At 35.9% G+C, this 13,338-nt stretch overlaps 1 protein-coding gene across 1 annotated transcript; it reads right to left on the reverse strand.

The window, feature by feature from the left end:
- Positions 1-16: 16 nt before the first annotated feature.
- Positions 17-2,384, reverse strand: LOC112341693. Its single transcript, XM_024662281.1, has 3 exons — positions 390-2,384; positions 130-330; positions 17-61 (listed from the first exon to the last, which is right to left on the reverse strand). Exon 1 carries the CDS (start codon positions 1,357-1,359, stop codon positions 865-867), a length of 495 nt encoding a protein of 164 aa, XP_024518049.1. The 5' UTR covers positions 1,360-2,384; the 3' UTR covers positions 17-61; positions 130-330; positions 390-864.
- Between the last annotated feature and the right edge of the window lie 10,954 nt (positions 2,385-13,338).

Raw genomic sequence — 13,338 nt, forward strand, 5'->3', positions numbered from 1 at the left:
TTTCAAGAGCTTTCGAGTTCTTCCAGATTGACAATAGGTTCTTATTCCAGACCTTGAGTGCCTGATTGTAACAAAAACGGATGAAAAGCAGTAGTTAGTCCAAGAGATGCATTCTTTGCAGAAACTTACTGCTGCAAAGCTGATGAAGTAGTGGGTCTAGCGACTGCTGTGTGCCCGTATCCACCTGGTATTTCTGTGTGCTTTCCTGGAGAGCTCGTCTCACAGGAGGCTCTTTGAAGCAAGCCCATGCTTCAGGAATTACCATCAGTGGAGCATAAGATCCAACTCTTTCCACATTTCATGTCTTGAAGTGACATCACAAAGATCCAGCTGCAAAGAAAACAACAAGAGTTAGATAAATGCAAAGTCATAGAAACTTAATTACGCACTCATCACTTCAAGGTTGTCATAGTGTTCATTGTTTGAGCCTGAGTATATGTTTGCCATGAGAGCATAAGCTGTACCACCTTGATCGTCAACCTTTGATAGAGCATCAAAGGCTACCTTTCCAATCACCACATTGAAACAAGCCCCAAGCAAAGCCATTCATATCCTGGAGCACACCTCTTCCACAGGCAGGCTTTCCACCACCGCAAGCGCATCCTCCAGCTGATTAACACGTCCAAGTAGATCAGCCATGGACTGTCCCCTTGACGGCTGTATCCTGCGATCAGTGCACTCCAAGACACTGCGTCATTGTCTGGAAACCCATCGAACACTCGGCGAGATTCCACGATGTCACCACACTTGCCGTAGAAACTTATGAGCGAGTTTGCCACCACCAGAGAGTTCTCGGCCCCAGCTTCTTCGATCAGACGATGGATTGTCTGTCCAGCCTGTAGTGCTCCAAGACCCCCACAGGCCTTAAGTACCGATGCAAAAGCCTGCCGAGTCCTGTTTCAGTCCTTGGAGTCTTCCAGCCAATGCCTTCTCCAGCAACGCCACTTTCAAGAGTCTTCCATCCACAAGCCGAGCCTCTTCCTTCTCGGCCATATCCAACCACGCCTGGAGAAAGGCCGCCAAAGTTCTCGAGCTGACGGCCACGTCTAACGCTTGCATGGCCGTGAATAACTCGAGAGCTCGCTCGGCCTCGCCACCTTTTGCATATCCCATGATCGTAACATTCCATGAGACCGAATTCTCCGCTCTATCATCCCATCGAAAACTCTCCAGCAATCCAGCAATCTCCCCCAATTTGCATACATATCCATCAGACTGTTGGAGACAAAAACGCTGGACGAAATCCCCATCCCTGTTCTTGCAAACTTCGAGTAAATCTCTCCGCCCCTGTCCAGCCATCCCAGATTCGTGCAAGCGTCGAGCACGGCCACCAGAGTCCAGCATTCTCCTCCACTCCATCTTCCAAAAGCATAAGCTCAAAGAGCTCCAACGCTAGCTCGTCTTCCCCTCCTTGCGAGCAAGCGCTGATCATGGCACTTCACAAAACCACGTCCTTTGTTCCCAACTTGGCAAATCTCTAGAGCTTCTCTCACGCTGCCACACTTTCCATAGAAATCCACCAGGGCGCTGGCCACGAACCTGTCCACCAAGAATCCACCACTCTGAAGCTGGGAATGAAGAGCCAAGCCTCTCTTGAGGCTCCTGCTTGATGGTCCTCCCCTGTAAATCTTTCACCCCCTTTTCTCTAGCGGCCTGTGAAGAACACGCCTGGAGAGCCGTGACGAAGATACGGCCGTTTGGATCCAACCCCTCGGCATGCAGCCGCGCAAAGAACTGGAACGCGAGACCCGGCTGGCCGCACCGCGCGTAGCCGCCGATGACGCAGTTTCACGACGCCGCGGTGCGCCGATCCATGGAATCGAAAATGCGGCGTGCCTCGTCCATCCTGCCCCGTTTCGCGTCCATGAATGACTGTGTTGATCAAGCCGATGCTCTTACTGGAGAGGTTGAGGTTTAAAGAACAATAGGAGGATAATGCAAAACTGTGCTTGCTCTGTGCAAACTCGCTGGATGCTGAGAGAGAGTATCTTGTGAGATTTGATTAGGCCTCCCAAAACTTGGCCAGTTCTTCGGTATAGACAGTCCGGTCCTGGATCTGCCAATCAGAGCGACGGGAACGAGCCACCAGTTGTTCTCCTCCCTGCTTCTTTCATAGAAACAGCGAGTGAGCGAGTGAGTGAGAAAATCTAGAACAAAACTCTCCTGTCAATTTTCCTTTCTTGGCCGAGTGGGGTTTCTCCATCTTCTAATCCACCACCGAGTGAACTCCCCACACCCAGAGCGCCACTATCGTCCTTGGAAGTTGGATCCCACCATGCGGAGGTCGTCAAGTATTTTGGAAGAGGAGCGCCGCCCCGATCCATCGAGATCCCCTCCTCTTACCTCTACAATTGGGAAAGGGCTTCTGCCAAGCACGAAACGCGGCCTCGAGCAGCGAGAATGTGGGTCGATCTAACATGCCATATGGTTCAAGTAGATGTTATGATATTTTATTATTGGAACCCGGTTGCTGAGATGATGGCTATCAGGTAAGTGTAGAGGTAAACCGTTGTAGAAGACCCGGGTTCGATGCCGAAGGGTCCAATCAACAAGGACTTTTATGCAAAACTCTTGCTCTTTAAGTAGCCCTTGTTCTGGTTCGCTAGCTCACTAGAACAACTTAGACCAGTCGGTTAAGACCTCGGCTTCCCAAAGCATACGTTTCGGGTTCAATTCTTGCCAATGCTACTTATAAATCAAAGAATATTCGTGTCCACCACATTAATAAAACGAATCGATTGGCTTACCTTTACCTTTAGAGAAAGGTCGCGAGTGATTTGAAAAATGTAGGCATTATTCTATTAGTGTTTTGGCCAGATGATGCATTCCCGTTGCTCGCGACTCACGGCTCTTCTTTGCAACTGCCGTGAAAATCCAGAAAAATCGCTACAATTGCCGTGGGGAACAGTAAGATTTCCATCAGCAAGGTGTGTAGTCTCGTCCAGAATGGTTTTTCTTCGAGGTATTTAAAGGAAAATCCTGCTGTTCATATAAGCAGTAGCATTCTGGAGCGATGGAAGGAACTACATGGTAGCTGCGGCAGGCGATGGAATTTCCTTGAGAGGTACGTGCAACCAAGGCTTTTAAATTCGACAAAGCTCTCTAAGTCATGTTTCCTTGTTCTTTGCTAGATGTATCATTGAGAGAAAACAATTCCAATGCTCTCTCCGAGCGTCACAGATGCGGGAATATAAATGTGCAGCCCGGGGAAAATTGTAGCTTAGATGATCAACAGGCATTCTTGAAGAGGAAAGATAGTGCGACACGAACGAGCACTCCTCGCAACACTAAAGTCTTGCGGCAGTAAGGAGGAACTTGAACAGGTGCTCGCCAAATGCAGACGAGATGGGAATGTTTTCCTGGCTCACACGTCCATCGACATGTACGCCAGATGTGAGAGCAAGCTCGGTGAGTTTTCGACTGCATGAAGCAGTGAACCGTGGTGTCCTGGAATGTGATCATCAAGGCTTATGCTTGGAGTGGAGAAAAGGGTTTGGCACTGGAACTTTTCTCCATCATACTGGATCAAGGCTTCCAACACGAGAACTTTTGTGGTTGTTCTTGGTGCCTGTGCCGGCTTGGCAGCGGGAGAAGACGGCAGGGAGTTGGCTGGAAAAATGGTGACAGTGAATGGCTTTCCATTCAGAGCTTTCCATGAGGGGACTCAAGTCTAACAGGTTTCTTGCAAGCACGATATTCGACTTTTACATGAAGTGTGGATCTCTGAAAGTCACTCTGATGGAAAGGATGAAGGGAAAAATAGTACAGTATGAATGCTTTAGAAGTACAGGTTTATATATGTGTTCATCTCCTTAAATCTCTCTAAGATCCCTATCTTCTTGTCACATTGATTCCTGCTACTCTAACACTCCCACTCTATCTGACAATCTTTTCAGTTTGTAAAACGTCTTTAGATCTCAGCTCTCTCTAGGAAGATAACTTATGCAATTATTTAAATTGTTGAGTGGTACTTGAATTTGATCTCCTCTCGCTCCACATGTTCCCAAATAAAGTGAGAAATCGGAGTAGGAACACTAGTTCCATAGGTTGACACTAATCTTGCTGGAGACCTTGATGACTGCAGATTAACAACTCTAAATTCTCTAATGTTGTTATGCGGAGTTAGAAATAATGAATAGTGACATTATCAATAATGTAATACAATGTAAGTAAAGCAGTAAAGGAGGCACTATAGATTCATTGACTACTATGAAATATTAGACTTGAAATGCAAACATCAATGAACACAAATACTGGTTTTATATGAACTTGCATACACAAGAAACAACTGTTGCTATGTCCAGTTGACTCACTATTGCAAGGTACAACAAAGCACTAACCATGTTCTAATATAGTAATTACATCATCTCCTTTTTCTACCTGGATTATCATCTTTGAAAAGTTTGTGGAACTTTACTGCTAGATTTGGGGCAATGTGTGTAGTAAATTTTTTTGTCATATTCTATATGAGATTGCATATATACTTTTGTTGATGAATTCTCAAGATGTAGTGTTCCCTATTATAAAAAACTCATAAGCCAAGATAAAATAAAATTTTACCTAGATCTATCATCTTTAAGTTGCTTCTTTAGCCATCATAAATTCAATGTATTTCTAGCCTTGATGAGATAATTGATGTAGACACATACATTATTGACTGTCAAATACAATAGTAGAGATTCCAATCTACTTTTGCATAGACCAGGTATTAAAAAGAACTTGTTTAAGGTGTTGTAATATTTTTGGGGATTTTTTAAGTGTATAAATAGATCACTAAAGCTTACAAATAAATAAAGTGTTCTTTTCCACATAATTTAAACTCAGAAGGTTGATGTATGTATACTAGGTATTCCAATTTACCATTTAAAAATGTGTTTTTAACGTCTATTTATTCAACCTCAAGATCTAGATGGTTAGCTATATCAAGAATTAATCATGTAGAAACCATTTTAACTACAGGTGAAATTTTTTTATTGTAATTGATCTTAGCTCATTGTGTGTAGCCTAAAGCTACTAACCTTATTTTATACCAATTGATTTCACATGACTCTTGATACTTGAGATTGTGTACCTATATAATTATTGCCGTATTACCAATATCCATGAATCATTTTTTAGTTATACATTGTACTCTACTCCCCTAAATCTACCCCTATAATTTTAAAAAAAAATCAATTTAGCTATTATGGCTTCTAATAATCATGAATTTCACATGAATAAATTTCAATGTTAAAAAAGAGTACTTATGTGTTTTTGTACATAATTGAATATGGTAAATCACTACCTTTTGTAGAAGGGTGTACTTTTCTTATCATAAATCTCTCTCTCTCTCTCTCTTGCCCCCCCCCCCAGAAGCAATATGATTGATTGATTGATTTAAAATATCTCAAGAGACTTAAGATTCTAAAATAATTTCTTTCTTGACTTAGTTTGAAGAGTTTTTCATCTTAGCCACTCAATATCATCCCATGACAAATATGGCTTTCTTTTATTTATAGTAATGTTCTCAAAGATTTAGGATCTTAATATCACTTTTGTCTCTTTTAGATTTTAATTATTTTTATACCTTTCAACTGTGATTTAGTGAAAGTAGTGTAGCTTGTGCAATGTTAATACTCTTCCCTTACAATCTTTATGCTCAGTCTTCATTCCTAGGCAATCCACCAAAAATGTAGTGGCCTCCCATAACAACACATAATAAACAAACATGATGAGTCTTTGGTATCTTGATGGTAGTTTCTTGTGTGTATGTGTTATTTTGTACACTCATCCTCCTCTACCTCACTCTCAATTGAATTTAGTTTTAAAGTTCTTTTTTTCTCTTTTCTTTTTAGGGATTATACCATTGTAGAGTTATCAAATGTCATATTCAAATTAGTCAAACTGAGACTTTAAAGAATACTTTTAAAAGGTCTAATACCTTGACTTTCCCACAAACCAAATTTTCAGTAACGCTTCAAGGCCATAAGCAAGCTTGAAAGGTGTAGAATTTGTTGAAACTTTGTAGGCTGTTCTATATGCCCAAAGAGCATCATAAATTCTTTCATCCCAATCCTTAAGGTTTTTTTTGACTATTTTCTTGAGTATGTTTTTAAGTGTTTTGTTTGTTGATTCTGCTTGTCCATTAATCACATTGCTTAAGGACAAAATATAAAATACCCTTCAAGATTCTAAAAAGATTTAAAATTAGTGTTAAATTAGTTGTTGCTTTTATTTTTTGAGAATCTCTACTAAAATCTGAGTCATAAATATATAGTGAATGCATATGCTTATAAATTTTAGAATTTTTCTTGAAATTTACATATTTTAAAGGTGAGTCATCAATGTGTGATGATCCTAAATGCATAGTTGAGAAATATAAATAGTTTTAGGGGTATTATTGGGTAATTTCTATTGAGATTATCAATATATCCATCATTTATTAACAATGGAATATTTAGAATGATTTTGCAACATAATTATATTAACTAATTTAGAAATAAACTAACTAATTTTATTTGCTTGCTACACTTATTACAGCCATATTACTAGATATTAAATTAAAAAATTTAAAGACTTTTAAACTACTTATTGAGTATTTCTCTCTATCACATACTAGACTTAATGAATATAACATTTATATCATTTTGGTTATATGAGTGCTTAAGATATTGGAATAGGAATATTAAATGGTTTTACCCCACAAGTATGAATGGACTAAATTAAGTCTTGAATGGAAGATTTATATACTATATGCCTAAGCAGAGTAATATATATATATGTATTTATAGACCTTATACCATCCTTCTCTTTGGAAGATGAGAATGTGATGATGATAAGTTAAGTAGAATATTTAAAGCTTCTGTTAGACAATTATAAATTGTCATAAAAACTTGAAACTCCCACTAATGTAATTGTTAATAACTATAACTAAAACAAAACCCAAAGTCATAACATAAGCATCAGTCAATTATGGAATTTCAATAAACTAATTACAACTTTGTGTATAATTGCCAAATGCTCAAACCAACCTTGAAGCCATAACCTTAAACCAAAACAAAGGATTTTGAGAATCACTATAGTTCATGAAATGCCATTATAACAAATAATACATCTTGCCATTAAGTTTATTTATCGATAATCCTTCGAAACCACCATTAACTTAAACTCATGGCAAGAAATAAAATTTACCTCTACATCTTCCCTTTGGTTAACATCTAACACTTATATTAATTTAAACTCACAACTTTCATCCTTGTTTAACACCACATATGGGAGGTCAGACTCACTTCATTTGTTTTCTATATCCCCTCTTCAAAGGAAAAAAAATTCTAAAGAATTAACTTCATTCGAACTTGTTGCACTTTACAATGTATGTTATTTATTTTTGCTTCACTATTGTATTTATTTATCCTTATTCTATTCTTAGGGTTAGACTCTTATCTGTCCCTTCTACCCCCTCCTTTAAAGAATTTTGTTTTGAAGCATTGAGGCAAAGAAAAAAAAGTGAGAAAATTTAAGAAAGAACTATGGTGGTAGAAAAATAAATAAATAAGGAAGCATTAGAAAAGGAATTTTCAATAATTAACAATGTAAAAATGGGGAAATAAAAAGAATATATACTTGAAAAACAACGGATTTTTTATCATAAAATACTTCGGATATCACAATATAAGTGAAAGATTCACACCATTCAACCTCTTTAATATACAACTCAACATTTGAGACAAAAAAATCAATAGAAATATCTATATTCTCAAGGGAATATATAAACTCTTCAATAACAATAATAAAGCAAAAGTTTTCAATGGCACTCATAAGTGAGGATATATAATCAAATTAAAACTCTAGCTAAAGTGACTAAACCTTTGGAATAATAGAATACTCAACATTAAAATTAATCAAAGACCTTGCCAACAAAATAAAAATAATATTTTCAACTTAATATACATACTTAACATCTAGATTAATATAAGGACATAAAACACTCAACTTAACATTGGACTTGGAATTGAGTCATAAGAGTCATAAATGATTGACGTGCTAGAAGATGGAAACACTACAGATAAAAAAAATATATATTAAGAATATGAAAAAATGGCTCAAGCCAAGATATAAAAAAAAGTTGGGAAAGAGTAGAAGGTAAAGAGAAAGGATCAAATGATAAATTGAAAAATTGACACTTACCTCATGAAAAATTAATTTTATTCAAAATGATATATTACCTACTAGGCTTGCATGATTGAAACATTTAGAGCAAGTTGTTTTGATTGATCATTCTGCTTTGTAATTCAACCATTGAAATTACATACCAGTACATTGTCGTGAGTTAGACCACCCATCGGCTTTTTTGCAAGAAATGCTTTCACTGACATTTAGACAACATTAGCGATTGTCAAATCTTTAACTCATCTCTAAAGTTATTTCTATAATATTTAAGCTTGTCATCATAATTTAGAATCTATTCGAGCTTATACACATTGTCTTCCCATAAACTTCATCCTTAAACATTCTCCAACAATTAAATTGCATCATTCTCCAACAATTAAATTGCATCATTTATAACTTGCAAATCTATATCACAATTATGCTCTATATCATTAGAAGATAGCAAAATTACAAGAACATAACAAACTATGTAATCATGTTTTACAAAAGTTGAAGATGGTGATACACCAAGGGTGGGTACACCACCAATATAATCATACCCCACAATACAAAAAATTCAATTTAATGGAGTAGCATCAGCAACCTTAAGTGACATACTCCTTGATCAATGATAACATGGTATAACAAAAGAAGAGAATGCAATGAAGATCAAAAGAAAGAGCAAATTTAAACATAGTCATAACTAAAATTCTAGATCTTGCAAAAAATTAATATAGATCTAGATCTATAAGAGAATGAAGGAATAAAAATAAAAAACACAATTCCGAATACTAGAGTAAAGCATTGCTAAAATGTTTTGTTATTCAAAGAGAAATTACAATGCCTTTCATCTTTACTAATGTAAATGTTTGGGATATAGAAATAAGTTTAAATCCCTCCTTGTATACAAGAATGGATGGTGATCCATATGTTATAGTATTATAATTAATGTATTACTTAGGTAAAATATGTATATAGATAACATATTTACTGACCTTATAATTGAAAATTTATATTATATATATATCTATGTATGTGTGTGTGTGTGAGAGAGAGAGAAAGAGGTCCAAATGTATGGTTATGATGCTATATACTAATTTTAACAACTGTACACTAATATTAATATAGTAGGATTTTGATAGCCATTGGATTGACTTTAGTCCAGAAAACTTGCTACTATATATAAGCTATGGTTTTTGGGCTAATTGATATATATATTTTTATATTCTATTTCTATATTCTATGCACTCACATCGGTGGAAGTGAAGGGCATCTTTAATTTTCCTTAAAGAGTGCTTATTTTGATTTAAATTTAGCTTTTATAGCTTTATAACTCACTTTCTTTATAGCTTTTTTAATTTCTTCTCTTTTGTTTTTTCCTTTTTGTTCATCTTCATGGCAGAATAACAACCTCTTCCTCTTTTCACTCTAGAACAATAATTTGTGCAATTGCTCGATGCTATGCAATTATAGTTGAACAATCAAACTCAATTGATAATAGCATTCATGATGCATGGTATAATTCCTTTTACACTTGTTACTAATCCTTACGTTTAGCTAAAATTCTTCTGTGGGAATTCTAGGGATGATATGTACTATTGGTTTAATCACTTTATGGTGATTGCTATATATCATTCTTGGGATAATGTTTAGCATTTATATGAGTTTCCTATATGTTTCCAAGGGACGGCATTGCAGTGGTACAATGGTTTAAGCGTAGCTATTTGTGCGGATTAAAGTATTCTTCTGGATTTTTTGAAATACACATTAGACATACCAATGATTATGATGATGCCTTCCAAAAATTGCATTATTTTTATCAAGGGCCATTTGAGTTAGTGATGGAATTTAGCATTTATTTTCGGAGCCTCTTAGTTTGTGCAAAGTCAAATATGTCAAAGTGGATCAAGTTAGGAATGTTATAATTAACACTTTGTCAAGATCTTATAGTATTTATGCATGCACTTCCTCTAGCCACCCTTGATAATATTCTTCGCTTGTTACAACATTATGAAATATTGTCTCTTCCACTTTTTGTTGCACATCCTTCAGCTCCATTCTTATGGGAGATGGTATTATTCTAATGGAGGTTGATGTTGCTGCTACCCAAGTTCAAGGCAACAAGGAGGATATGGTCATGGTTGTGATATTCATTATTGGGTATGTGATGATGTTGGTCATATAATAGCATCATCAATATTTTTTAGATTAGCATCCTCCATTTCTTGAGTGGAAATCTTGACGTCAACAATGTCCTATTAGTGATGTTGTAATGAAAGGTTTAAACACCAAAATGCTTTTGGGAAACGAAGAGTCACATGAGTAGTAAAGGGTCCTTACATAAATAAGTTAGTGACCCTCCATCCTTATTTTGAGAGTATCATTAAGGGGTTTATAAGTACCAATTCATATAATGTTTAATTTCCAAGTTTGTTTTTATAACAAAAGGTTTCCTATTATTCTCTTCATGTTGGTTGATATAGCCTCGAGTTTATCTTCTATTGTTCGACCTATTACTACATGTTCTCGTCTACATTTGTATTATATAGTAGAGCTAATTTTCATTCTTTTTGGCAATGACTATACACACGTATGTGTATGGAATAGGGTAGATTTAATTGTGCATGTCACTGATCTAGAACTTAAGCTTTAGTTATTACATATAGTGTTGAATCAAACTTTTGACCTCATCCTTGGTATAAATTAATTGCAGCACCTTCATGCCAAACGTGATTTTGAGGCTTCACCCCTTATCTTATAGTTTTTTATATTTCTTCCATTCCTCTTACTTTTGTTTCTCTTCGTCCTTCTACTTTTACTTCTGTTTCCATCACTTTTGTTTCCCCATTGTTTTTTCCTATATTTCTATTTTATTCCTTTATTCACTTTTCTGATGAGCTTATTGTTTTAGTATCTATGGATTTTTTAGACAAAGATTTCGTGTTGTCACAGTTACCGTATTTGATGTTCAATGTCTATAAGGTATGAAGCAGGATTTAACTTCTCTTGACGAGGGTTATGAGGCTTAAAAGTTTAACCCATGGATCCAAAGACTTTGGAATATATTTGAGAATTTTGCATCATTTACTGATGACTTGCCATTTTGACATTTACATTCTCAATATCACCTTAAGGATGACCTTTTTTATTTTGTGGGGATGGATTCTAATGATCATTTATAGCTGGTGGTGCCTTTGAATATTTATTCCATGTTTTCTCCATACCTACTATAATTCTCCTATTTTAGGTAGACAAATGGGACATTGTTGTGTAATCGAGAAGCTATATAAGTCTTTTTATTAGTTGAAGATGCAACATGATATTTTTTTGTATGTGCATAGTTACATTTGGTGCTAAATTTATAAAACTTTCTCTCTCGTGCTGCAAAAAGATGGTTAGAGTCAATTATAATTTCCCATCCATTTGAGTTTGTGGCAATTGATATGATGGGGACTTTTTCATTGCCGACTATTGGCAATGAGTATACTATTATTGCTTTTGAATATTTGACTTAGTAGGTGAAAGTTGGTGTGCTTGCTAGTGCATTTGCAACTGCTATAAGATATTTCTTCTTCAATCGAGTGATGTTTCAACATTCATATCTGGAGCAGATTCTCTCAGATAATGGTCCTACATTTATGCCTAAAGCATTTCACATTTTAACATTAGTTAGGGATATGTTGCACTTTCACAAGTGCTATCATGCTAGACAGATGGTTTAGTGTAACGGCTTGTTTGGACCTTCAAAGGGATGATTGCAAAGTATGTGAACTTTTAGCATTCGAATTGGGATAGTTATTTACCGTTTTTTCAGTATACATATATTATAAGGGTATAGAGTTTTATTGGTGCTTTATCATATAAAATCTTATATAATCATGATCAAATACTACTAACAGAGTTAAATTTGCCTTCGTGACTGTTACAACAATGTTAAATCCTGGGATCAATATTTGATAAGCATTCTTCCACTTATCTAAGCAAAATTTACTGAACAATTAGGCTACGTACAAGTGGGACAACAATAGCACTACAACTCTCATCATCATCTATTTATGGAGTATAAAGTGGATGACTTGGTGTTTGTTTGTTTTCCTAATCTTATGGTACATGGCTTGTCTAAAGGGTTTTTTGCTTAGTGGAAAAGACTATATTAAATGTTATGGCAAGTTAGACAATAGATTTATAAAGTTTGGCATAACATTCAATAGACTAATCCTCTAAAAATTGTGCATGTGTAATGGTTGAAATGCTTTGTAGAAAGGGATCATAAACAATTAATACCATATATAAATCCATTGGTGCCTCCTCTTAATGTTCTTCTAGATCCTGTTCTATCAACCAAAGAACCTTAATTGCCTTTTATCCTTTCGAGAGGAGGGGAAAATGTGAAGTCCAATTATACAATTATAATGCCACATACTAATATAAATGGCCATACACTAATATTAGTATAGTAGGATTTTGATAGCCATTGAATTGACTTCAATCCAAAACTCTTACTCCTGTATATAAGATAGGGTTTTTGTATTTATTAATATGCATATTTCTGTATTTTATTTCCATATTCCATATACACACAGATTTATTCCTTCTTGATTTTAAATTCTTTTCACTTTCTATGTTTAATTCTTCTGATTAATATTAAATGGAATGGATTAAGAAGGGTTTATTGTTTAAATTATAACTCACTTACCACCAAAAGCCATGTCGAATGAAGAATGTTGAACTCTGTATGATGCTATTACAGCTACACTTTCAGAAAAAGTAAAGTGCTTGAGCTAGATTCCTTACCAAGCTCATGAACATTCGGCAAGTCTGGCAGGTGTGACACCAACCTTCAAGAGCATATTGCATCTTCTGGAAGCAGTGTGAACTAGTGATTGTCAAGGACATGGACACATATATCCAGCTAATTGTATGAATTGAATAATCCTCTGCCTTTACAATTCCAATGGTTTGGCATTTTGAGATCATGGCAGAATAGATAGATTCAATCTAACTTCTTGAAGATGTGTGGCTGATGTCTACTGCTTCACAGCTGAACTTCTCCAAACATTCAATGCATTGGTTAGCTCTAATTGCTGTCAGTTATTCAATAAGATCCTGGAGCTCGGACTCCTGAGCATCAATCATGTGGTACCAATCCAGAAGGCTGGAGATCCATTATGCCCGACCAACTAGTGCACAATCACCATAATTTTGGCTAAG

The sequence above is a fragment of the Selaginella moellendorffii genome, unplaced genomic scaffold, assembly GCF_000143415.4.
Source record: "Selaginella moellendorffii unplaced genomic scaffold, v1.0 SELMOscaffold_88, whole genome shotgun sequence".
Classification (NCBI taxonomy): domain Eukaryota; kingdom Viridiplantae; phylum Streptophyta; class Lycopodiopsida; order Selaginellales; family Selaginellaceae; genus Selaginella; species Selaginella moellendorffii.